The sequence below is a fragment of the Triturus cristatus genome, chromosome 6, assembly GCF_964204655.1.
Source record: "Triturus cristatus chromosome 6, aTriCri1.1, whole genome shotgun sequence".
Classification (NCBI taxonomy): Eukaryota; Metazoa; Chordata; class Amphibia; order Caudata; family Salamandridae; genus Triturus; species Triturus cristatus.
Window position 1 is genome coordinate 1,466,183,893 of NC_140589.1, and position 27,214 is coordinate 1,466,211,106.

A 27,214-nucleotide genomic window follows, 5' to 3' on the forward strand; every position below is an offset into this window, starting at 1 on the left:
CTTAGCTTCTATTGAACAGTGAACCTAGTCTTTCAAGCCACAAGGTAGAAAAGGCAGACCATGTCGACAAATTTAAATGCACATCCTTGGCAAGAGTCAAAGAAGAAAAGTATGTACAAAGTAGGTCTGACAAATACTATGGTTTATAAGCCCAGAATTTTTGGCTCCGACATACGCATATTGCAATTGAGTTTTACCTGCTCTGGTTGAAGGTATAAATTTTCACTCGACAGTGACTGTATTTCTGCAAGATTTTCTTGGTGTCTTCATCGGTATTGAAAGAGTTCATTAATACAAGAGGAACAGCAGTGTCGTAAGTTTTGTTTAGATGCTGAAAAAAATAAAATTGTACAGCACTTTACTTCTTTACTTCCATAAACATCTGCGCAGAGCAAGCTTATAAAACAAATCACGCTTGAGTAAAGCTCCAGGCAGGGCTGCACAACCTGCCCTAAAACTAAGCAGGATTAACAGGGAGCAGAGTAAGTTTAGATTCTGAGAGGCAAGAGTCAAACAAGTAGACGACTATGTCATTATAGGTGTGATATTTCATCTTTCTTTCTTGCTGGAGGGAGAGACAAGAGTGGATCTGTTGGCACAGAGATTTTGTGTGTCTGTGTGTGTGTGTGTTGCGGGTTAGGTTTAATCCAGATTTGCCCAGTTCCCTTAAAAAATGAAAGTTGAGAAAGCGATTCGGAAAATAGCGAGCTATCTGGTAACCTGAAATATTTGCATGAATGATCAAGACGAAGTCAATACAGTTCAGATTGTCTTTATTTTAATCTTTGTTTTCCTACTCAAACACTTCCATTTCAGACTAATGATGTTACAATCACTGACACAACATGCATTCTCTAGTCAAAGATTGGTGGTGAACAAAAAAATCAAAGAGCCTGACTAGATGTTGTAAAGCGTAAAGAAAGAAAGCCTCTAACTAACCAATCGACACCTCACAGAATCCTACCACCCTAACAGTCTGTACCTCAGATATACCATATTCTCATTCTATATTCAAATCACGTCACTCAAACTGCACCATCCCTACTTGCACACACATCTTCCCCGTCATGATTTGCACTAAAATATTAACAACTACCACAAGAAAAAATCCTAAACCTCCCAGGATATTTATGCCCCCTGATTGCATGTTCGGGTTCCCGTCCTCAACTACACACCCCATCATCGCATCTCTAAGTCTTCCAACTACACCACCATCTACCGTAGCTCTATTACCCACAGAACCTTTCTTGCCATCCAAATCCAAAAATGCACTGCCATTCTGTAAAGTGACTATGCGCTCCACTAGAACTTCCACATTGCCCTCGGACTGATTATTTCCACGACCCACTAACATTCTATTCATATTCCAGATCCAACTATCCTCCACTCTCTATGCAGACTTGAATACTTCAATTGCTGCCATTGGATCTATCCAACATGCTTCTCCTTAGAAACTAGTCCATGGTACTGAACATCATGTTTTTGGCGCATCTGGGTTTCATCTGCCCTTAGGACTGTTAACACTCTTCTCATTCTTTCTTTGTATCTCCTCACTTTATCTCTCCTCTCCAACTCCCACCATGCTTTATTGAATCGGCACATCTGTAAATTAACCACCAAGGAATTAATTCTGTTGCAGGTTTCCTTCCTCTCAATAATTCAAATGGAAATGCCCCAGTGACTGCAATAGTCCTATGACTGCAACTTTGCTTGCAACGCCTTGCTGCAATGCACTCCCAACTTCATAGCCAACTAAACGGATACCTTCATTAATCTAGAACATTGTTCTCCCAGAACAATGGCCCCAATGTAGTATAAAAAAAAATACAAAAGTGTTCTATCACAGTTCTTCAAAACGTTCTGCATCTTAGCTGAAATGAACAATTATCAAATAGTAATTCCCTTACACTAATTCTCTTTCAACTAAATATATCCTCTATAAACTTTATGACTAGCTCTATAGGAATGCCTTCAACCACCTTAGGTCACTTAGAAAAATGATCAATAAGCACTATAGCAAGATGAGTAAAAAGTGCCATACTGTTTTGTAGTGCGAGCATAACCCTAAAAATACCCTAGCACTATTCTGGCACAGCATTAACACAGAGCCATTTAGATTGTTAATAAAACAGTTTTGAACAACTTCCTGAAAGCTAAGTGATCTGACGAGAGGCACAAGTGTTAGAAGAGCGGTTCCAAAACATGGCCACCATTGAAGAAAAAGCTCATCCCCCACTCTACCCTTGCAAACTTTAAGAAGGATTAAACTACTCTGGCTGAACGAAGGTTGCGAGTTTGTCTATGGACTAATTAGGTTCCGGATGAATTCTAGATTTTGACCATAAATAGCTTTGGAACAAACACACAAAGATTTAAACCGGCTACGGGTTCCAGTGCCTAGTAAGTGTAACAGACTTATATACGGTGAAACTGACTTGCACGTGGGAGACCTGGTAGGGGTCAGGCAGCCTCATTTTGGATCAACTGTAGATTATGAAGCAGATATCTCGGAACAGAGAAGTAAACGGAATGAGATGTAAACGGAATTACAGTAACCCAAACATGATCCAATAATTGCTCAAATAACAGTGGACCTTTAATCAGAAGTTTATAAAAATTAATTTCCTTAACAGTCTTCGCTGCAAAAAAGCAAGCTGAAGATAGCTTTGCAGTTCGGGCAGAACAGCCACCATTTATCAACAAAAAGGAAGTAGAAATTATGAACTGTGTACACTGGGATTCCGCCAGGTGCACTGTCTGTCAGCACCTACCCCGGGCTGGGAGCGTGTAAGGGGTAGGTGCTGACAGACACTGAACCCGGCGGGAAACCTCCGTTAGAGCAGGCGTCCACACACGCTGGCCTATGGAGCAACCAACTATCTTAGACTAGGTTGCGACAGGAGCGGCCATTCAATAAAGTTATTGCCACCTTGTAGTTGCACACAAGGTTGGATCGCTCCAATTTATAAGGGTTCTAGACCCAAACACTTCCACTCACTTTTTTATTCACGCTATTTGGTCCTGAAGAAGCGCCAGGGATCGTTCTGACCACCTAGACGGCGCGAAACATGTCGACCTCTAGTTACTAAGGCACATTACGTCCTATCAGTAACTCATGACCTATGGGTTTTTTAACCTGACAAGGGAACCTATACATTACATTTTACTCACTCTGGTATCCCTTAGCCAGTTTTACCATTCAATTACCCACTCACTGTTCTCTTAGAACCCTCTTTCTCACACCCACTCTCATTATATGGCAGTACAAACAAAAGATCGCTGCTAAAGCAGCCTTTCAGGGGACCTGTCGGGAATTGCAGCGCCAGCCCGACGAGGAGCAAATGCCCGATGATGAAGCATGACATCCTTCAGGGTGTGTAAGGGCATCAAGAGACAAGACCTGCGCTTGTCTCTAGTATGTGAGATTTAAACCTAGGATCTTACTCTCTTCCTCCTTTCCCTTCTCTTGTTTGTGGGTAACTATTTGCACCCATACCTTGAACAGTTACCCTTTGTTTGGTTTGTAATATCTAAGGTCTCCCTAAAGGCATCAGAAAAACTCTCAAATTGTTTTCCTCTTAGATGAAAAATAGAGTGACAATGATTCGCATAATTCTAATGACTGTTTAACAAAAAGACCAATAAGGGGTTGAGAGTTCTTTGACTGTCCTAAATGCTTCTTTGGTGTTTTTATTTGCGGCGGTAGTTTGAGTTCATAGAAATCTGTTTAAGCATTTCTAAACCATTTATAATGGTCTTTAATAGGACCAGTGCATATGGATTTACGGATAGTGACGTAATCTCTGGACCATTTTCTTTCTAATGTTTAACATTCACGTTTGATCTTCGTCAGTGAGTCATACCAAAGAGCGGACAGTTTTACAAAATAAAAATTTTAAAAGGGCAAAATGGTCCACTGCCTCCTTAATCCATTGATTAGTGATAAAAAAATGGATTGGCTAAAATATTCACTCCTGGTATGGGACAAATTGAGATCTGTCTTAATTCACGTACAGCGGAGAGATGGTTTACCCGATTCTAGTATCCATTAAAAATTTTCAATATAGCACAATCGTCACAAGTAATGTTTTCTTTCTACATTCTGGCATCCTCAAACTGCATGCTGTCTCAAAAATATTCACTACATTCCTTAAATCTGGCATAAGAAAAACGCCCTTTAATTAAGACTTCTGTTTGACGCCTCTACTTTTTAGGTCTCGCCTGACCCAGCGCATGCGCTGGTCTGGCGAGACTTATTGAGAGGGCTCCAAAAAGTGCTATCAGGCCAGCCAAGAGCTACAGTGCATGTGCGCGGGCGCGCGCCACACTTTACCACGATTACTTTCACTTTCGCAGCCGCTTTGATGTGTGATCGTGATCACTTTCACTGCCGCACGGCCGCTTTGCATAGCCAATAGGTCTCGCTTTTGGGACCTTGTAAGTATTTAGTTATGCAACTGTTGCATGGCTAAACACTTATAAGGTCCCAAAGGCGAGACCTATTGGCATATGCCAATGCTTGTTTTCTACTCTTTCAAATGACCCCCTCATCTCCTTCCCTCCTCTACATGCCTCCTCTGTCTGAGCACTACCTATTCTGATACATACATGTTTGACAATTCTCTATTTCAGCAAATTTAACACAACTCATTAAAAGATCACAATCTCTCCTCCTTCCGCCTAGTCATACCTATGCAATCTAACAATATGTAATCTTCTCTAACTCCTGTATTAATTCCACCAACCATGTGCTTGATCTCACCCCACCCCTCCCCACCAATGATCACAACCAACCACTATTACTTAAGTCCACCATAAAAAACTGAAATGACTGCATGGAACGGTTTGCTTTGAGAGCACAAGACTAATCCCAATAACTACCAGTAACCAATAATACTGAACTAACCATTAACCTTAGGTTCTGGAGCAGTGTGCTGCCCGGCATAAAGTCCTTTGACGCCTCGTCAGGGTTAGTAAGCACTATATAAATGCAATTACAGTTACAATGAATCCAGGACCGCTATGGTTAGGTCAGGCTAAGAAGCAGATCGCTATGTTTCTATAGTGAAAAATAAATCATGCATGCTACCGATAATGAGTTTGTGGATTTCCACGCTGTGTTTGGGCAGCAAACGAACACTGAGAAGTTTCGCCTCCTAAATATTACCTCTATTAGGAGTATGGGTAGTGGTGGTGTGTAATATAAATGTAGGCTTATGGTAAAATAAATCTAGGCTTAAATATTTTAATAGCTTGTGGAAAATAGTGGAAATCAACAGGCAAGACAAAGTAACATGATCTTAATGAAATTAATTCTTCTCGCATACAAATCTTGCCCTTTTGATGGGATATTTGACGGGGGACTGGCATGCAGTCAGAAATGTGTGAAGATGGGCTTGCCTTTGGCAATCCCTTATCCTGGACTCGCAGCTGGTCCCCTAATATAGTCAACCAAAGGTCTGCATATGCCATGGCAGGTCTGTGAAGACTAGAGTACTACACGCAAAATGGAGGTTGGAGTTGTGCTGAATCACAATGAAAACCTTGGTGGAGAGTGGGATCGAGTGACCACTAGAACACAGGACCTAGTGACTGCTTCATGCACTCACCAAAAGTTAGTTATTAGCTATAAAGTGTTAAAAACACATTTGGTTTCCAACTAGTGAAATCAGCTAGGATGCTCCCCAAAAAGAAGTCCTCCTATTTCAATGTCCCTACAGCCAATATGAGTTAATCTCATGAAAATGTGTCAACCATGTGACATGCTCATGTAGTCCTATGGGCATATTAAGCCATGATTATTTGTCCCTTTTGCAACATGCACATTTCCTTGTCCAGTGGCTTACTGTGGCATTCATACTGGGCCACTAAAAATGTTCTTAGTGCTTTTTCATAGTGCTGGATATTCCACAATGTCCCTTCAGGCCTTACTCAGTAATATCCTTTCAACTTTCTAAGCGAACCATCAAAACCTCATAGGCACTACTGGATGTATTAAAAAATACAGACTCCCTCTTAATGCACATATCATTTATTCACAAAAAATGCACAATCCCTAGCTGAAGCAATGTGGGACCGACCTCCAATTCACAGCTATGCCTGCCACTAACCATTACTGCTAAAAGAATCCTACTGCCCTACCTTCATAACACTCCACTGCCTAACTCATCCCACGCTCTCATTCTACATTTCAACACTCGTTACTCATTCTGCACCATCCACGCATACCCACACATTGCCACAGTAGGTTAATTTGCAATTAAAATACACAGTTTTATAGCTTTTCTATCTAATGTTTGTTCAAGGAGACGATTTACTACTTATTAGTGATTGCAAATAGGAATGATTTTTTTTGTGTTGATATTTATTAGCATTTTGCAAAATACAATACATTCTAAAACAATTACACGAGTCACACATTTATAAATGGATAAACAAATAAATAAACTAGTTCATTAAAGCCTAGTCTGTTAAATGTTTAAGAAAGGAACAAATAAATTAATTTTAATATAAATTATGGGAGAACGTAATGGGGAGAATGTGCGAAATACATAAGCCAAGATTTAATAAAAGGCATTGAATACTATAGTAGATAAACCTTAAGTATTCAATATTAAATATTAAATTATTAAATTGTACTTTTTCATAAATCCCTAAATAATGTAATCTGCTGAATATCACCAGTTTGCATTTATTGTAAGAAAAATAAATGAGGAGCTCACACCGTGGACAGTGGAATCCACAGACAAACGGTTATTCCAAGGTGCACAATAGTTACCACAAATGAGCTTCCTCACCCCCGCAGTCTGCATGAGCTACCGCAATCGTAGCTCGCCAACAAGAGTGAAAATGGGGGATGAGAAATGCCACCAAGCAATTGTTTGAAAGCAGCACTCTGCTTCCAAGCTGAAACGGTTAGCATAAACAGTCTGAGTTTAAGATTTATCCAGAGGGGGTAGACCTTCAAAGAGTGCTAACTTTCTCCTCCCGAAACCACAGATCTTTTGCAAAAAGAGAACTGTCACCGTGCTTTCTCCGGCTCTGCGCCAAAGATCTGGAACTCTCTCCCACCGCAAATTGGAAGTAAAAAGATTCCTTATGAACAAGTTCTTACCTTAAAAGGGTTTTGGATTGTCAGCTCTAATGCATTAGACTTGCACCTTAAAGCCCTGCACTGGGTGCTATTCTTCTTTTACTAATCATTTGCTCCCCTCCTAGCTCAGTTGTTGTCTTATTTTTTGTTGACCCCTTTTGTTTTTAACTGTTTTGTTTGGTATTCATATTTGTTATATGCTTTGTTTGATATTCCCATTCCATGCCTGTACTGCAATTATTACCTTCCTTTCGCTCCATTTGTGAAGCACTCTGATATCCTTCGGGATAATGTTTGCGCTATACAAAACTTTATAAATAAAATAAATAAAACAAATGTAGCCTAATATTTAAATATAACAATTTATAAGCATGGAAAAAATGGCTCCCTATACTTAGGTATTGATGCAGAATTAATAAGGTAAAAGGAAAAGGACTATAAATGAAGATTATAATAATATATATTCCTCCTACAGAATTATTCTCCAACTACAATATATGAATTGGGTCCACTGAACCAACCATGCTATATTATTTTCCCTACAACATCATATCTGAAAGGGAATAAGAAGCATAAAGATGTACAATCAAAATCAAAGAAGGCAGAAAGAACAAGTGACATAATTACTCTGAAGGTGTTGAAATAGCCACTGTGGGATGAGCAATGCGGTTTACTATAGAACCGACCTCTGTTTGTAGGAAAGGAGCCCAAACTTGCAGGAATAAATCAGTCTGATCTTGAATACTATAAATGACTCTCTCATGTGAGGCTGTGTGTATCATGGCTACAAACCAAGTCTCTTGAGATGGTGGAATCGGTGATTTCCATTGTCTTAGTATACATATTTTGGCTGTGGCTAATGATGTGTGCATAAGACGGCATTGTGGCTTTGCAAGACTCGGGGAATCTCGAAAATCATGTAGGAGAATAATAGGAATGAATTTTGAGTGAATCAGTGATACATTCCAAATTCTATGAAGGGTGGGCGGAATGGAGCTACACCGCAATATTCCAATGGTGGCTCACTAGTGCAGGTCCAGAGCCTACCACTTTATACAGCTCTCTTTCACCCACGATCTGTGGGATTTCTGCAGTGCTGATTGTTCCTGGGGGCACCATAACCAGTTTTCTCCTTTGAGGAGGCTACAGCTCCATAGGGATGCCCCGACCTATAGAGCAAGCGGAATGCCCATCACCACTTCACCTGCTTCGCATAAACAGGCCCAGGCGCCAGCTGCGATCAGGTAACCGGAACTGAGCAAACATACCACAGTCTAATGGCACTCACCGGAATACTGTCCTGCACCCTCCTGCAGCTAGCAATGCCCGAAGGGGTACTGGTGCTGATGGGTAGCCACATACGGCGAGTAGCATCTTCGGTACAACTTACTGTTCACTCTGCTATTGTCTGCCCATGAGCAGTAGCCTGAGAAGACACAAGGGTTGCATGAATGCCAGATCGGAGCTGGAGAGAGCCCATTGCAGGCCCTGATCACCTGAGGGTCGGCTGGTAGGGGAGAGTCTGAACATTACTGCATGAATGGATTGGGAAGGCTGCTAGAAACCGGTTGCCATCTTCTACACTTGCTACAGCCTGATCTTCCCTACAGCTGCCTTGAGGGACAGAGACCTGCAAACTTCTACTGCCGGACCACCTCGATTCTTGCTCCTTAGCTTCACTGTGCACCATTGTACTACAGGCAAGTCGACACAACAACTAACTTTTCCAGAGGCCACCAAAAAAACACCAAAGTGTTGCCCGCAGCTTTAGCAATGGCTACCACAGAAGTTACTCTAGACTCCATCATGGTTGCCCTGAAAGCCATTCAAGCCTCAATTGGTACAGTAGAGCTCTCGACAACAGACGATTGCAGAATTCAAATTGCTGAAGGGGGACCTGTCCCAATTGCACCACCGCATGGACTCTATGGATCAGAGAGTCGACTGCCTTGAGATAAAAGTGACGGAAACTATGATGTGGAGTACTGAACTGTTAACAAATTTGAAAGACTGCAGTTCCAGAAACAACCTCTATCTTTGGTATCCCAGATGACACCCGAGACATCCCAATGTTCTTTCAGATTTTCCTACCGAAGTTCCTGTCCCTGGTCTTACTGCTTCAGGAATTTGAACAGGCACATCGAACCACAACACACTCCACACCTGCATGTAAGGGACCACGCCGGATCATTGCCTGCCTCCTCCGCCATCAGCAGGTAAGAACGAAACACGGCCCTTCCCAGCTTAACACCTGCAAGGTTACTTGAAGTGGATTTTTTGTATGAAACACAAAAAAAAGGCCAAGCCCTAATGCCCTAGCCCGGTGCTTGGAAAGTTAAATCTACGCTTTGGCCTGCTGGATCCAGCCATCATGTTGGTCACCATCGTCAAAATCAAGAGGTTTTGTGATCCTGCTAAACTAGAAGTTTGATGGGAAAATGCGGAGGCATGACAACACATATGGATACTACCACGCCCTGACCCACGGCTCCTGAGATGCTACGCCCAGAGGCCCCTAACTGGAGCAGGGACTCAGACAGAAAACCAGCAAGAAACCCGCCCACTCGATAGGAATAAATAGAGGTCTCCTCACAACCATAACAGACGACAGACGGATGCATCCCTATGGACTGACGCTTCAGGGGTTCTTAGTCTTATAGTTTCCCCCCAGATTTTGGTGGTCTGGTACCTCCTTGTTCTCCTGAGGGGCAGAAAGCTTGAAGTGGTCTGTTTTGACACAAACAAAAGTTTATTTACCCTCATTGCTTCTAACCGACCCATATTGGCTGTATATTTACACATCACTGGTTTTTGGACCCTGCTTGCCACCTCTGCCTGGTAGCACACCATGACTCCCCACTGTACTGTGAACCAGACTATTTGGTCTACAAAGGTGAATCCATGACCCATTACATCAAATGTAGGAAACCGCTAACATTCTTGGGCTCCCAGAAACCAGACATTGCCCTGATGCAGGAAACACACCACAGTGCCATCAAATCAGCTGACCTCAAACGTGACTGGGATGGAATGGCCCTTTCTCGTTTAGGTCAGATGCAGACAGGGACCCGCTCTGCCTGAACACAACTGACTCCTTGAAAAATGAGGCTGCTATCCTATTCCACAAGTGGTTACCAGTCCATACACAAAAACATGGTCGGATGACGGGGGCTGCTATGATTTCACACATTGGAAGATCTGTGACCAGATTTTGATCATTAGATTGGTCTATGCCCCCATGGTTAGGAAACGTTCTAGGCTATCAGGACTTTTCGGACTACTGGTGGAATGTGGCTCCCACAAAATCATTGATGGTTGAGTTTGGAACCTGATCTTTGATTATTTTGTGGATAAAACTGGAAGACCCAATATTAGGTGGGATCATGACAGCGCAGTAATCCGCAACCTGATCACAGATAACTCCCTACATGATATCTGGCGCTTACTGCACCCCACGGATCAAGAGTATACTTACCTCTCTCCTAATACTGTAGTTTTTCCTCTGACAATTGTTTACTATTGAAAGATGAGCTGTATCCGACAATGCCCCGATTACACTCACCACAGACTTGCAACTTCCAAGATCTCGTACATGGTGACTGAAAACGATACGATTCAAATCCCTGAAGGAGAAGATCTGACTCAAGACCCTCCTTAATGAGTACCTGACGCTGAATGCACCAACCACAGACTCTAAACAGCTCCTGTGGGCGACTCGAAAGGCCTACTTGCACTGGAAGTTATTAAGACATCATATAACGAGATCTGCTGCTACTGTGAACAAGAATACATTGGAGATGGATGTTGAAGGCTTTCCAGGGTGATTATCATGCCCACGCTACTAGAACGCCTGAGAGGTCTGATGAATAAGAAATTTGAACTCAACAGTGTCTACACCCTGGCAGCAGAGAAAGCACTCTCCTGCTTCAGGTAGACAGCTTATGAACACTGCGGGAGAGCAGTGAGACTGCTGGCAATGCAACTCAAACAAAGGGATGTCCAATGTGTAATACTCACTATCAATGCGACCGTTGTTAAATTCTCACCCACCCACTGAATATCATGCGCAAATTTAGGACTTTGTACTCAAAGTTTTTTTCAACGGAGTATCTGGCAGACACTACCCAGGAAGACACATTCATGTCAGCCCTCTGCTCTCCCAGTGAATGCCGAAGAGGAACTGGCGCCAGACATCAGAGACCAGGAATTTGCGGAAGCCATTAAAGCCTTGATAATGGGAAAACACCTGAGGAAGATGGCTTCCACTGTAATTTTTCGAGAATGCACAGGAGCAAGTTGTCCCATTTCTTACTGCAATGTTTCAGGAAGCCAAAACCACTGGCTCCGTATGACCAGTATTTAACAGAGTGCATATTTCACTTATTCCAAAGCTAGGTAGAGATCATCTATCCTGTGCCAACTACCTCCCCATCTTGCAGTTGAATTGCGACATGAATACTGGTCAAGAGTCGGGGCACCACACTTGCCTGAGTCATTCAGTCACAACAATCAGGTCGGCTTTGTCCCTTACAGATCACCCAGAAACCACATACATACTTTGGCATACATCCTCTGGTCTACGAGAAATGATATGGAAGAAAAACTCCTTTCACACGACAAGAAGGCATTCGACCATGTTAAATGGCCCTACTTTTTCTGTACTATGACCAGACCCAACTTTATCCCGATGGTCTGCTGGTTCTATCCCTCATCTAGGGTAATGATACATTTCAACGACATCCTTTCTGACTCAATTGTCATCACCTTGGACACAAGGCAGGGCTGCCAGCTGTCACCACTCCTCTTCCTCTTTGCCTTGGAACCACTGGCCATAGCTATTAGAATGTTGGCGCAAATCATGGGCATTAAGACTCCGTCTGGGAAACTGAAGCTGCTGCTGTATGCAAACAATGTACTCCTGATGCCAAGTAATCCATGGGCCTCGATCCCATCGCTTATTGATCTGATCAACTCATTCGCCCACTCCTCTGGAAATAAAATTAACTGGAGTAAAACAGAGGTCATGCCACTGACACCCCAGACTGCTAGACATTCTCCAATTCATTTACCGGCTAAACGGATACAGAGTGGTTTAAAATACCTAGGCGGCCTGGTGAGCAGTGACATCAGTGCCATAATCAAGGACAACATTGTACCCTTTATGGAGGTCACTAACATTTGTTTTGCAAGATGATCTGCCCTTCACCAGTCACCCTGAGGCAGGGTCCATCTATCATGATGATTAAGGCCTCCAAATTTAATGACTTGTTTTGAAGGCTCCCTTTCCATATCCCGTATAAAATACTAGCACTGTGAGATACGGCAGTCCGCAAATCTGTGTGGCGTGACCCCTCCGAGGTTGGTAATGAATAAACTTTATACAGCCACAACATCCGGAGGCCTTCACATTCCTCACTTCAGGACCCATTACCGGGTACAACAATGGACATAAATGGCTGATCACCTTAGCTAACACATTGAAACATCCCTCTTGGTCAAAATAGAATGTCAACTGCTCAATGATGCACAAGGCCTTTTGATCTATATGCTGTCCTCAGGCCTCGACTGACCCTTACAACCCAATGTTGACTGAGATGCATGCCGTCTGAAAATCGACTCAAGACCTATTGAAGGAGGATGATTTCCTACATCCTAAACCACCTCTATGGCACAATGGGTCTATTGCCATCAAGCACTCCACACTGTCCTTGGCAGACTGTGCGCGGGCCGGTATCTCTGAAATACAACACTTGTTAAAGGAGGGATCCATCACGGCCTTTGCAGATGATCTTGCTGCAGAATACACCTACCATGGTCCCACTTCTGCGGTACCTCCGGATTCCTTATGGTCTACTGTCCCAGAGGCACACAGAGGTCCAATCTTCATCCCCTTCATCACGCCACTTATACCTGGTACAATGGAGTCACTATAAGAAACTGGTCTCTGGCCTATATGATCCCTGAACCACTTCGCCTTCATTGGATCCAATGGTAGGACCGATTTAAAGTTCAGTACTCCCCAACAGACTAGTCCTAATTTATGGCCACACATGGCAAGAGCCACTGGGAAACTCAAAGGATGTTTAGTTACTTTAAGGTACCCCAGGACTGGCATTAGTGACCGGCTAAATTACACAGAGCTGAACTAGTGCTCATGTCTAACTGCTGGCGATGTCACCAAGCAGACTGGCCTTCTTCAAATGCTATGATCATGCTCTGTTCTACATCCTTTCTGGTCTGAAGTTGGTCACATGCTAAGAGACAACCTCAGACACCATGTGCACCTTAAGGTGACAACGGCAGTCCCAACTGATAACCAGGACATACCAGAACTTACAAACCACGAAAAACACTGGATGAACTCAGTGCTAAGAGCAGCTAAGCTGTGTATATATACACTATGCAGGTGGGCCACACCTATGGCCAGATCTTTGAAGACTTGCTTGATAGGGTGGCTGTATCAGTTGTCCATGAACAGCCAAGAACACATTTCCAAAGATATTTGGGACTCCTTCATCTGATAGGCCATGTATGTAGCACGTATTTCCTTAGGTTATGCACTCGTACAGGTATCCACTGTCTGGGTTCGATGATCCTACTCACCGTGAAGTCAACTGAGCCACATGGTTCTGCCTACCGTCTTTACTTATCTCCCTATAAACCTTAATACTCCACCACAATCAGCATGCTTTTCACCCTGCCCTTATGTGCTCTTCTGACAGAACGAATCAGGCCACCTGCCTCCCTACCTTCTCTAGATGACTCAAGCAGTGCCCTACCCCTGTCCCGCCTGAACCACAGCCATCACAGGATTCAACTATCCTTGTCCTATGATGTACACCATTGACCAGCAGGGGAAAAGACTGGGAGAAATGTTGGCAGCAGTTATGGTATATGTTGGATATGATGTTTTGAAATGCCAATAAAAATATTTTAAAACTAAATTATTTGAAGGATTATACCAAGAAACCTCTAACTTGTTTTGAGTGGGCCAACATCAGAAACCCATATAGTGATTTTGCAAAAGGCTGCCCTCCACTACAGGCTGCTTAAACAGGTCCATTAAACACCCACTGAGCTTTTCATGCAAGCCAATGGAGAATGCAATATTTATCAAGAAAATCTGAACAAAAACTACATGCAGTGGGTAGAAAACATTAAAAATAATTTGGTGGGAAGTATGGGTTTTTGGCACATATATAACCAAAAACAAGCCTAATAATGCTAAACAACGGAAACATAATTATGGATACCATCGCTAAATTTAAAAGAAGATATAATTTTTTCATGTGATCTACACTAGTATGGTGGATTCTTCCCTGGCACAAGGGATCCCAGGGTGCCCTGCAATGCAAAAACCTAAGATATCTTTCATGAACAGGAGATCAGTTTCAAAGTTGCACTCTTGCAAGCATGAACTATTTAATTTACTCGTTAATAATTTATATTTCCTTCCTGTACGACACAAAAAAGAAGTTGAGACTGGGACCTTATTGCTTATTCAGTTTTTACTTTACTCTTTTTATGTGGGTTAGATGCAGAATCAACTACTTTTATTTGTAACTAATATTTCTCTGATTTGAGGATCACTTCAGTACTATTCTCTTTCCAATGTATCCATTATACTACAATTGGCCAAACCTGGGCTGCAGGGGACAAACCGTTATCAAGAATACTGGATGCCCTACCACTGTGGAACAAGCAAGGTAGCTCATAGAGGGATACAGTGCACTCTGTTAAGCAGCATACACCAAAAGGATTGGAAATTCATACGTGATGGAAATAGGCACGCTGACCAAGAAGAACTCATCCATAAATGTTCCTTTTTTCAGTTTGAGAAAAATCTTTTTTTATAGCTCAGACAACTATGCACCTCTGCACCTGCCAGAAGAAAATCTAATCCCATCTGAGACACACAAAATACATACATCAGAGACTGCAGAATGTGAGCATAACTACTAATCTGGCTGTAAATTATGGTAGGACACCAACATTTCGAAAGTCACTAAAACTGGAAGGTCAGATGCATAAAAGTCCTTTCTTTGAAGGGTCTTAGAAAACTGCCTTTGTGCTCAATTACCTTTGCCAATGTTAGCAAAATGCCTTTGGGGAAATCATTAGTTGGGAGTGCTCAACTCCCCAACTAATCTTCCTAATCGGATTAGCATACAGAGTAGGATTAACAACATACCAAGCGTGTACTATGTCTGTAAAGAGGACAAAATATAAGTTGGACTACATCATGTCAAGGAGGTATCTCTAACACACTGACGTACACAACAAGACTTGCCCTAAGACTGCCTGAATGGTCATAGAAAGTTTGAGTGAAATATTATTTGAGTAATTTTACCTTTATTCAAGCAGCAAAACATTACCAAAAACCAGATAATAATAACTTCATTTTTCACTCAGCGTTACCTCCTAACTATGTGACAGATATTTAAAAAAATGTGACTATATCAACAAAGACCTGTTTGTTCTCAGACATAAAATATTTTTGAGGGTCCTACAGGCAGGGTAGTAATATCTCTGCCTAAAAGCTGGCCCCAAGAGAATGCCAATAGCAACCGGACCTCGGCGTCCAAATTTCAATGTTTGTCAATCCACCACACTTGTACCCCCACTAATTAGTGTATACAAGAAAAATTTGTGTGCGAGGTCAGAAAGTACCTCACATAAGCATCACCAAGGGAGCTGCTGGTAGGTACTCACCAGTTTACTCACGTTTTTCCATCACTGGTGACTTTCATGACAGTGAAAAATGAGATAAGTGCCAAATATGAGTTCAATCAATCAAGGCATTTATAAAGCACACTACACACCCGTCAGGGTCTCAAGGTGCTGGGGGGGGGTGCTGCTACTGCTTGAATATCCAGGTCTTGAGTAGCCTCCTGATGGTTAGTAGGTCCTGGGTCTGCCGTAGGAGGATCAGGAGTGTGTTCCAGGTCTTGGCGGCTAGGTGGGAGAACGATCTGCTGCCGGAGTTCGTTCTTCGGATGCGGGGGGACGGTGGCGAGGGCAGGGTGTAGAAGGTGAGTAGACTGTTAAAGTATGCTGGTCTGGTGTCGTGGAGTGCCTTGTGTGCGTGGTTGAGGAGCTTGAAGGTGATCCTTTTGTTGGCGGGGAGCCAGTGCAGGTCTCTCAGGTGGGGCGTGATGTGGCTGTGTTGAAGGATGTCAAGGTTCAGACGGGCGTAGGAGTTCTGTATGCGTTGCAGTTGTTTCAGCAGTTTGGCCGGGGCTCCCACGTAGAGGGCGTTTCCGTAGTCCAGCCTGCTGCTGACGAGGGCCTGGGTGACCGTTCTACTTGTGTTGGTGGGGATCCACCTGTAGATCTTGTGGAGCATGCCGAGGGTGTTGAACCAGGAAGAGGAGACGGCGTTGACTTGCTTGGTCAAGGAGAGCATTGAGTTGAGGATGAACCCTAGGTTGCGTGCGTGGTCGGTGGGTGTCGGTGCAGCTCCCAGGGTGGTTGGCCACAAGGAGTCGTCCCAGGCTGAGGGGGTGGATGAGGGATGAGGACCTCCATCTTGTCCGAGTTCAGCCATAGACGGCTGTTGTTCATCCATTCGGCGACGGCTTTCATCCCTTCGTGGAGGTTGGTTTTTGGCGGTGAGGGGGTCCTTGGTGAGGGAGAGGATCAGTTGTGGGTTATCGGCGTAGGAGATGATGTTGAGGTCGTGCAGTCTGCGACGTGGGCGCGCGGGGCGGGCCATGTAGATGTTGAACAATGTCGGGCTGAGGGATGATCCTTGGGGTACGCCGCAGATGATCTCGGAGGCTTCAGAGCGGAAGGGGGGGAGGGGGGGGGGGGAGGCGGACGCTCTGGGTTCTCACGGAGAGGAAGGAGGTGGTCCATTCCAGAGCCTTGTCTCGGAACCCTGCGTTGTGGAGGCGTGTGCGTAGGGTGCGGTGGCAGACAGTGTCGAAGGCGGCTGATAGGTCCAGGAGGATGAGGGCCGCCGTTTCGCCGTTGTGCAGCAGGGCCCTGATGTAATCAGTGGCGGCGATGAGGAAAGTTTCGGTGCTGTGGTTGCTGCGGAACCCGGACTGGGATGGGTCCAGGATGTTGTTCTCCTCGAGGTAGCGGGTCAGCTGTTTGTTGACGGTTTTCTCGATAACGTTTGCCGGGAATGGGAGCAGTGAGATGGGCCGGAAGTTCTTGAGGTCCCTCAGATCCGCCTTGGGTTTCTTGAGCAGGGCGTTGATCTAGGCGTGCTTCCAGCTCTCCGGGAAGGTCGCGGTCTCGAAGGAGATGTTGCTGGCCTTTCGGAGGTGGGGTGCGATGGTGGTGCTGGCTCTGTTGAAGATGTGGTGAGGGCACGGGTCTGACGGGGAGCCGGAGTGGATGGTGTTCATGATTTTGATGGTGTCCTCGTTGTTGATGTTGGTCCAGGTGAGCAGGGGGGGTCGCTGTGGGTGGTGGCCGTGGGGTCTGAGGTGTCGTTGGCTGTTGGGGTGGGGAGGTTGTCAAAGCTGTCGTGGATGTCTGCGATCATGCGATGGAAGAAGGTGGCCAGGGCGTCACACAGGTCTTGCGATGGTGGGATGTCGTTGGAGCTGGAGTTGGAGAGTTCCTTCACGATGTTGAAGAGCTCCTTGTTGCTGCGTGCGTTGTTGTTGAGGCGGTCCTCGAAGGAGGTCCTTTTGGCGGATCTGATGAGGTGATGGTGTTGGCGAATGGCGTTTTAGTGTGCTGCGTGGTTCTCTGGTGTCTGTTCGCGTTGCCAATTTTTTTCTAGTTTTTGGCAGGTTTGCTTGGAGATCTGGAGGTCTGCGGTGAACCAGCTGGCATTCTTGTTGATGCGTCTGTTGGAGGGTTGATTGCCCAATAGCGGAACCCAAAAGGAAAAGCCCCGACCCACATATTGTTTTTTACAGCTTTGCCGTTGGCACTGAATCACATAAATAATGCACGTGTGAATATCTTTTACAAACATCATCTGTAACTAGTTCTGTTACGAGAAGGACCTATGCAATAAGGCAGCATCTTACATGTCGCTCAACATGCATTATTTATGTGATTCAGTGCTAACTGCAAAGCTGTAAAAAGCAATATGTAGGCCAAACAGTGAATGACCTCCGTACACGATTCAGGAACCACAAATCTGCAATTATTAATAAGAAAATTGACCAGCCTGTAGCCAATCATTTTAACCTTGTGGATCATTCAGTATCAGATTTGAAGATTTTCCCCGTGGAACATGTTTCAAAGGAAGAACTACTGGACTCCAGGGAAAACTTCTGGATGTACCGTTTAAAATCACTGCATCCAGATGGACTGAACGTTACTGACAACACAGCCTGATTACTGCACATCTCAAGAGCTCTCAGGACTACATTGATTCCACATTCTAAATGGAATCTTCACTCATGATGCTTTTTGAAAATTCAGCTGTGCCATCTGTGCAGCCACAGAGCAAACAATCTTGTACTACCCGAGGAAGGCGGAAGCTTAAACGTTGTAGTGGAAATATATTTTTGTTCTTTGGTGAATCTATCTGTTTGAGTCACTTCTTTCTTGGATATTTTATTTCTTTGTGACTCATTGTATCCTTTGGGATCCAGATTTTTGCCCTGGCTGGCTGTTGTTTTCTGCTATGATTGGAAGGACTGGTAAGCTACAATTTCTGGCGTGTGGAGGGCTGATTGACATACGTCCCGGGATTGTGCAGCCCTGCTTGCTGCCGGTGCAGTGGAGGGGGGTGGTTGCCGATGGGGGGGTCCTCCTCTGAAATGCAACTGAACTGCATGTTGTTTCACACCTCTATATCCAGGCGGTTTATCTCAGTTACTGGGGGATGACGTTCGAGATATCCTTATTTTTTATTTAACTGCTTGAGGGTTAAGGAGTGTACATAACACTATTTAGGGGTAGGTGAGGGAAATTGGGAGGGTTCACAGTTGTTTTACGTCCAAGGTCAGATCACCGGGACCAACGAACATGACAAGCAGACAGGAGCGACTAACACACTATAACAAGGCTAAATTAGTTAGCGACAAATTACTAATGTGGGAGTACCTACAAAATGATAACTTCGAATGTCCAGAGATTCAGTAACTACATCAAATGCCACTGGATATATTCGAATCTCAGGTGATATTGCGTCAGCATACCATTGTTGCAGGAGACGCATCTCTGTTGGGAGGTTATTGCCAAATTCTAGGTAGGGCCTGTTGGCAGATAGGTTGCTGATGGTGTATAATGAGGCTTATGAGGTTGAGTTGCTACCAGCTTCAATGAGTAGCTCAAACAGTTCCCAAGCCTGATAGGGATCCGACTCATGTCTCGTCTTATCACCCACGCTCCATGATAAATGAAATACTAAGTAAAGACCCTGCTAAGCTCTTAGTATAAGCCCTCCAGGGGTTGGTGCATGAGGTCCAATGCAGTTTTATGCCACAGAGAAGCACTCTTCACAATATTCACCAGCGGACGATGGGCGCCACATGGTGGGCTTGTCGGATCAGGATTACACCCTGGCACTACTTGATATTAAACAGGCATTGGACTCGGTCTGTTGGACCCATGTATGGGAAGTGCTGCGGACATGAGCCCGGGACAGACCTATATTAAATTAAGCTGCTGTACACCCAGCCGCTGGCCCACGTCCGGATGAGCACCACGGTCTCAAGAGCAATTTAGGATGGAGCGCAGGACGAGACAGGCCTGCCCTGTGACACCCTTGCTGCTTGCGATTAAATCACTGACCTAAAGGCTATGAAGTGTGCTTAACCTGTGTGGATAATAGGGGTGGGAGATACCACCTATGTAGTGTCCACTTATACCGATGACACTCTGGTGTACCTACAGCATCAGATGTACTAGGTTCTGATCCGGTTGCAGGCCCTCACAGAATTGTGGGAGATCCCAGCTCTTTGTATTAACCAAAACAAATCCAAATTATTCCCGATGGGGGGCTGAGAGACCTTAACAATGACACCTACTTCGGTGAGGGATTCCCTGGGAAACATTAGATTTTCAGTATCTAGGCATACAAATAGCATTGGATGAGGACAACAGCCTTAGGTTGGATGGGATATGGTGGTGGACAGCCTACATTTGTCCATTAAGTTTTGGAAAACATTCCCACTATCGGTCATGGGCAGAGTGGTGGTGGCAAAAATGCTTTTCCTACCCAGATGTCCTTATATGCTGCAGGTGGTCACCTATTTGACGTCAACTGATGGGAGATCAGATATATGCAGGCGTAAGTGGCAGAGTTTAAGAGGAAACACGGAAGTGGGTGTGGACCAGGCAGAGCTGGAGGTTCCGGATATCAAACTACATGGCAGCCCAGTTGCAGCTCACAGTCCACTGGTTGAAAAACGGGGATAACTGGGAGAAACATCTCTTCAGAAGCATCCAAGATTATGAGCTACTCCCCACTTTAGTGATGAATGAGGGGGGGGGGGGAAGGGGGGGTAATCTCCCTTATGTGATCCAACATGTCTGACATCTCTGAGACAGAGTGGTTGCAGCAATAATTAGAAGACCGCCCTTTTTCCGCAGACATGCCTCTGTGGGATATTACCCCATTCGCACAGATACCACTGACCAAGTCTATGGAAAGGTGGAAAAGAGAGGGTGTCATAACTTTGGATGATTTATATCCAGAGAATAGATTTATATAATTTCAGGATGCTCAGGCAAACTTTAGGATCAGCTCAGGTCACTTCCTTCAATATGCAAAACTAGACCACACGGCAGGGGAGTATGGACTTCCTTCCCGGAGGCCTCACCTCAGTCAAAGGCTCCAACGATGCTTCTGGCCCTGCCCCACTGTAGACACCTCGTCCGTCACATATACCGCTTGCTAAGAGCATACAAACTGGCACAAACATTGAAGCTACAGGATAAATGGTGGGACCAGTTGAACGGCGAGCGAACGGACAGGGAGTGGGTGACAGCATATAAAGGGGTGCAGAAAGTGTCCAGCAATGTGTGCTTTTAACTGGGGGAATAAAACTACATACATATGACTTATTACACACTAAAACTACATACATATGACTTATTACACACTAAAACTACATACATATGACTTATTACACACTTATTACACACCAGCGAAACTTAATAAAATGTACCGGTCTGCCTTTGCGAGCTATAGCCATAATGGGGATGACTTTTTACACATGGTCCGGCTTTGCCCGGTCATAAATGCCTTGTGATTGGAGGTAGCCCACACAATTGTCATACATCCCAGGGGGAGTGACTCCCAAATTGAAGCACTATATACTAGGCATCCTGCTGAGGCCAGGGGGAGAGAGGAAATATATAAAAAGGACGTTTTTCAGACTGAGCACAATCCCGGCTAAGAGACGCATTGCCATTCACTGGAAGTGTCCCAGAGTGCCTCCTAAAGAAGCTTGAATTTGCAATGTGCAACAAGTAAGCAGGGATGAAAAACTGGTGGGGGACTTGATGGAATGGGCAGAGCTGGTGAGTACTATTTCCGACCCACCTGCTCCTAGGCCCCCATGTGAGAGACGTTTTAATCCTGGCTCAGAATATTAGATGGGAGGACAACAAATATCTGTAATCCGGCCATACTACACTACTACTACGGGGGACACATCCTATCACAGGATACGCAGTTTAACGGTATGAGATAAGGTACAGGACCGGAGCACGCTACCCCAGGATCACATTAAAAAACTTCTAACATTATTTGAACTATCAGATGAAACTCGGTTATATGCGTACAACAACTAACTAGCATACTACACAAACCACACAGAGCCATACCAGAGGTAGAGACCAACGATGCACAAGAGGGTCCGCAGACTTTGGAACTTTCCCCTTTACATGAAATGTTGGGTATATATAGGAAAAGACACAAATGCTGGACAGAAGATGGACCAAATCAAACATATACCCCAGTCAAGAGATCTGGGTTAAATCCATCGTTTTTTTTGCTCACCATACAACCTCAGTTTAGACTCAGCCATATACAAATCAGTCTAGGCCATGTTCCTCATTGGAACAGTTCAGCCCGAACTGCCTAGCCAGGTCTTCCCTGGACCAGAAACAAGCATCCTGGGACCGATTTCGGGGTATCACCCCTAACTGCCAATCTAGCTTGAATCCAGTGGCACAGTGAGCCCGGGGCCCCCGTTTGGGCACTTAGGACGAGAAAGCAAAAGACACACAAATGATGGACGGAATGCGGAACAAATCAAACATTCACCCCCAGTCAAGAGATTTGGATTAAGTTCATCGTTCCTTTGCTCACCATGCCATCCCAGCCAAAAAAAACATAGGTTTCAGGGGTGTTATAGTTAGCTGGACATTTCCCTCGTACAAAACCCTAGAAATTCCCCCGTTATAGTTAGTTCAGCTACCTATAACTTGCGCCCTCCGCAATTCACTGCTGATGACGTCACATATTACATCACTCATGACATGGTCAGTGACATCACTGATGACATCTGAAATGACATCACTGATGATGTCATCCAGTGAGTGTGTGTTTCTGTAAATTTTAAATATGTTTAATATATATATAGGGAAAAACCTATGGAAGAATGAGTGGGTGTATAAGTGTGTGAATGGATGATTTAGTAGGTGCGTGACTGACTATATAAGTGAGTCATTAAACGTATCTTACTGCAGACTAGTGACTAAACTGTGTGAATGTCTGTATCTGTCTGTCTGTTGGTGTATGAGCGGCGGCATGGTTTTGTGAATAGCTATATGAGTGTCTCTATGGGTTATTGATTGGTTGTCTGAGTATCTGTATGGGTGCCTGATTGTTTGTGTGGGTGGGGTGTGTGTGAGACTCTGTGCATAAATGTGAGTGGGTGATTCTATGGGTGCATAGTATTAAGTATTAAGAGTGCATCTGTGATGGACTGTATGGTTGGGTGAGTGTATGTATGGGTGTGTTAGGGATTGAATGTATATCTCAGTGGTACATGTGTGACTAACTACATATGTGAAAGGCAGTATATATGTGTGTAAGAGTATATAAGTGGGTATATGTGAGTGCGCGATTGTGAGAGTGGCTGTATGGATGAGTGTGTGCTTGTATCAGTGATTGTGTAAGAGCGGAAGAATGTGGTACTATTTTTATGAGTAACTGAACTTGTGTGTGTATAACTGCATAGGTGAGTAAATGGGAGTGTGATTAATTATTTGCATGGCTGACTAGGTGTGAGAGTACCTCTATGGATGATTGGTGGTGTGTGAGTGTCTATGTAGGTGTATAAATGCATATGATAGTCCTGTACTGAGTGACTGTACAGGTGAGTGAGTGGATGTGTGTGTAGATCTAAGAGTCAATGAGTGGGTATGTAGTTATTGGTATTGGAGTATCTATGGTTTTGAGAATGGACATCTGAAATTTTGATTGAGTATATCAAAGGGTGTGAGAAGATGCACTAATTTATCACATGGATGACGTCATGAGTGATGTCATCAGTGATGTCATTTAAGATGTCATCAGTGATGTCACTGACGATGTCATGAGTGATGTAATATGTGACATCATCAGCAGTGCATTGCGGGGGCGCGAGTTACAGTTAGCTGAACTAACTATAACGGGGGAATTTCTAGGGTTTTGTACGAGGGAAATGTCCAGCTAACTATAACGCCCCTGAAACCTATTGTTTTTTCAGTGAATTTCAAAGGTTTTTTTAAATGCTAATTCCTAACTATATCAGGCCTGAAACCTATGGTTTTTTCAGTGAATTTCAAAGGTTTTATAAATGACAATTTTGAATGTATTGTTATACTGATTTTTTTGATGCTGATTTACTACATTTTTTAAACTATTTATTTTTAGATATATTTTTTTTAATTACATTATAATTACATTATACAATACAAAATATACTTTCTCAGAATGAATTACTTTAGTTTAAATACTTGGCAAATAGACAGTAGTTACAGTTGTTGCAATGGGCAACACAATTTCAGACACAAAGCAACATTGAGCTCAATGTGAATTTCTAGTTAAATGCAATTAGTTACTTTATGGATTACTTTTCTAACCACAGGACTGGATCCTAGATTCAGTCCTTGGACATCTCCTGTAAACAGTTGAGTAAAAGCTCTTTGGTTACAGTAGTAATTTTTAAGGAATATTATTGTATTTTAAAAGTTGACACTTTTTCCCATAGAACCACCAATGTTATCCTATGGCAGAAAATTCACTTAGCAGATAAGTAGTGTTATCGTTACTGTTTCTTACTCAGTGGTGGATCCTGGATCCAGCACTGGCCAACCTCCTGTAAACAGTTGAAAGAATGTGTTTAAGTCATACAGACGATTTTTTAGGAATATTTTTAGTTTGTGAAAATGGACACTTAAAAACTTTTCTGGTGAAAACCACACAATGGATTCCTATGGAAGGAAATACAAGTTACTGGTAAGTACGCTTAGAATTACTTTTCAGGGTCAGTGCTGGGCTAAAAGATGCAGCCCTGGGTTCTCTCCTGATAACAGGTGAGTAAATCGGAATTCGTAGTTCAGCTGATTTTAGAGAAATATTTGTACAATGGTGAAGGAAGGGGGAGGGGCCTGAGGTGACGTGTGCAAACACGCCCTGTGGCGCGTTTTAAGTTGGGGAATTAATTCCTCTTCAATCCTGAGGTCCCCTGGGGGCCAACTAGCCCACCAGGTACCTCCAGTATGCGCCAGGGAGCTGCATTGCAGAGAGGTATTCAGAGGCCACGCCCCTTTTTACAACACTCTGCAACACAGCTCCGTGGCGCTTACTGGAGGCTAAATAAAAACAAAGCGCAGGAGACCGCGCTTCTTTTTTTTTTTTCGTCAGCGGGATGAGCGCATCCCGCGATTACAATTTTTTTGGGGCCTTGGGGGTCCTTGTGGGACCCCCTGAGCAGGCATAGGGGGTCAGGGTGTTTCTACCCTGCCCCCTTCTCGCGTTTTGCGCTTTTTTTTCCGTTTTTCTTGTGCCTCGGTTCTACCGAGGCACAAGATGGCTGCCAACACTTCCTGATTCAGAGTGTTGGCAGCCAATTAGCATTCAGCTCGTCCTCGGGAGGGTTCGGGAAAGGTGCGCGGATCCTCCCCGGCCATAGATATCACCAATTTTTTTACCCTAATTTTCTCAGGAACTACTGAACGGATTTACACCATTTAAGCAAAAGGCACGAGTCTGAACTGAGGACTACCTCTTTGCCAAATTTGGTGTAATTCCGTTCAGCAGTTCGGGCTGTAGCTGCGACAACAGATCCTATGGGAAATTGCATGGGGAAAACGCGTTTTGGGACCCCCCTTTTTTCTCGGCCCTTGCTTGACGAATCACCACGAAACTTTCAGGGTAGGAGCGGAGCGAAGCTGGCCAAAAGTTTGGAAAATTTCGCGAAGATTCGTCAATCGCCGCCAGACTTATTGGGAATAGAATGTTGCGGATTTCCTATGGAAAATAGGTCCTAACTATAACTATCTACTGGCGACCGCCAGTATATATATATATATCACATCGCCAATCCTACTTCCCCAAAGAAGAGGCACGCACACCGGTCTGTGAGTATGGGGCTGATTTAATAGTGTTTCAGGTCGCCCTCGACCCCACAAGAAAGAGACGCGTTTCGCCTGCGCAGCAGGCTTTATCAATCTAAGTGACACCAACATTTCAAAGATATATATAGCGCCCTCCCACTTCTTCAAACAGGTGTAAACATGGTAGAAAGACTAGATGCAATAGGTCACTGGCAAATCCCAGCTCCGTTTCACTTGGTGCCAAAAATTCAAATATCCGCTAAAGTACAAAAATCTCAGCATAATGCCACATTGATATACTTTGCTGAATAATTGTGAACAGATTATTGTTCTACAGTGTAATGACACAGAAAATAGAAATTGCATCTGTTCGTTTCAGGTGGAGGCATATAATATTCAGAAGTGGTGCCACTTCGCTCATTGCGTTTCACCCTATTGATACTTTATCCCAAATAAAAACTGCCTAAATGCAGTACATAAAATCGGGCTGCTGTGAGGATGCACAGTGATTTACAACACTTGCTGTGCCTAAAATAACAAACACACAAAAGACACAGCCATCCAGTTGTAATCAACCTGTCCCGTGAAAAATAGAGCATGATTAAATTGCAACACGCACATGCACTTTTAAAACAAACTCCTTGCGGGCATAGCATTGAGAGGTGGTCCAATGTCCATGGCGCTTTAATTTTGCTATCCCACGGAACTACAGGACCCATAATACCCTTTACTAGCCCTGGAATACCAAAGTCCGTTGGTGTATGCCGGCAGTGAAAGCTCGAATTTGCAAATGTTCCTTGAATTGCTCTATTTGCACCAGGTACTTTAAATTCAGTCCACAGTCAAAATTGGGACTTTTAGAATGGTGTCACACAGCCTGAATGTAACAGCAGACCGAAATAAGATTCCATAATGGGCATGTCATGGAGGTCGGGGGAGACTGATACCCTTCAAATTAGACAAGCCAGGACAGACCTCACCGTTTCCGCATCAGCATCTACCGTATATAGCAGCTTGCAATGGGGTACAGATGTTAATACCTACATTGGAATAATATTGGCTACAATGTAAACCAAGACATGAACAGTTGTGTTGGACATGTTTGAGTTTAGACGGGATATCCTACTGTTGGGAGGGGACCGAATTTATGACGTGCTGAATGAATAAAATCCAATGTTACTTATGTAACTTAACTGCAGCGTGTAATCTGGTCTGCTTTTCTTATTTTAAAAGCAATAAATACCAATTCAATAAAAGTAAAGCTAGCATTCCAAAGCAGAACTTTTGGATTGCGTCGGTGCCCCCTCCACTAGTTATCTTTTATCCTTATCTTTTCATTTTACCTTAGCATTCTAAAATGGCCATTCACCAATTAGAATTTTTTTTTTTTTAAGTTAAAAGCGAAAAAAAAAGGGCAACGGAAGATAGCCAAAATAGAGCGTGTGAGTCGCCTTGTACCAGTGACTTTTTTTAAAACCCATTTTATTGTTCTAAAATGGCGTCAGCCATGTTGGAACACTGAAATAAAAATTTTTAATATAAAGTACGCTGGAGTGTCAATTAGAGATGCGCAGCACTTTGCAGGTACCAGTCCCTCAAACAAAAAAAAATAATTTGAAACAATCTGGGAGCGAGACAGGGAGGGGC

At 43.8% G+C, this 27,214-nt stretch overlaps 1 protein-coding gene across 4 annotated transcripts in view; it reads right to left on the reverse strand.

The window, feature by feature from the left end:
- Positions 1–27,214, reverse strand: part of UGP2 (UDP-glucose pyrophosphorylase 2) — a 496,883-nt gene that overhangs the window by 114,652 nt on the left and 355,017 nt on the right. For all 4 annotated transcript variants that reach the window (XM_085612548.1, XM_085612551.1, XM_085612550.1 and 1 more), the window contains exon 5: positions 198–331. In XM_085612548.1, the coding sequence (XP_085468674.1) occupies positions 198–331 (134 nt within the window). The remainder of the gene's footprint in view (positions 1–197; positions 332–27,214) is intronic.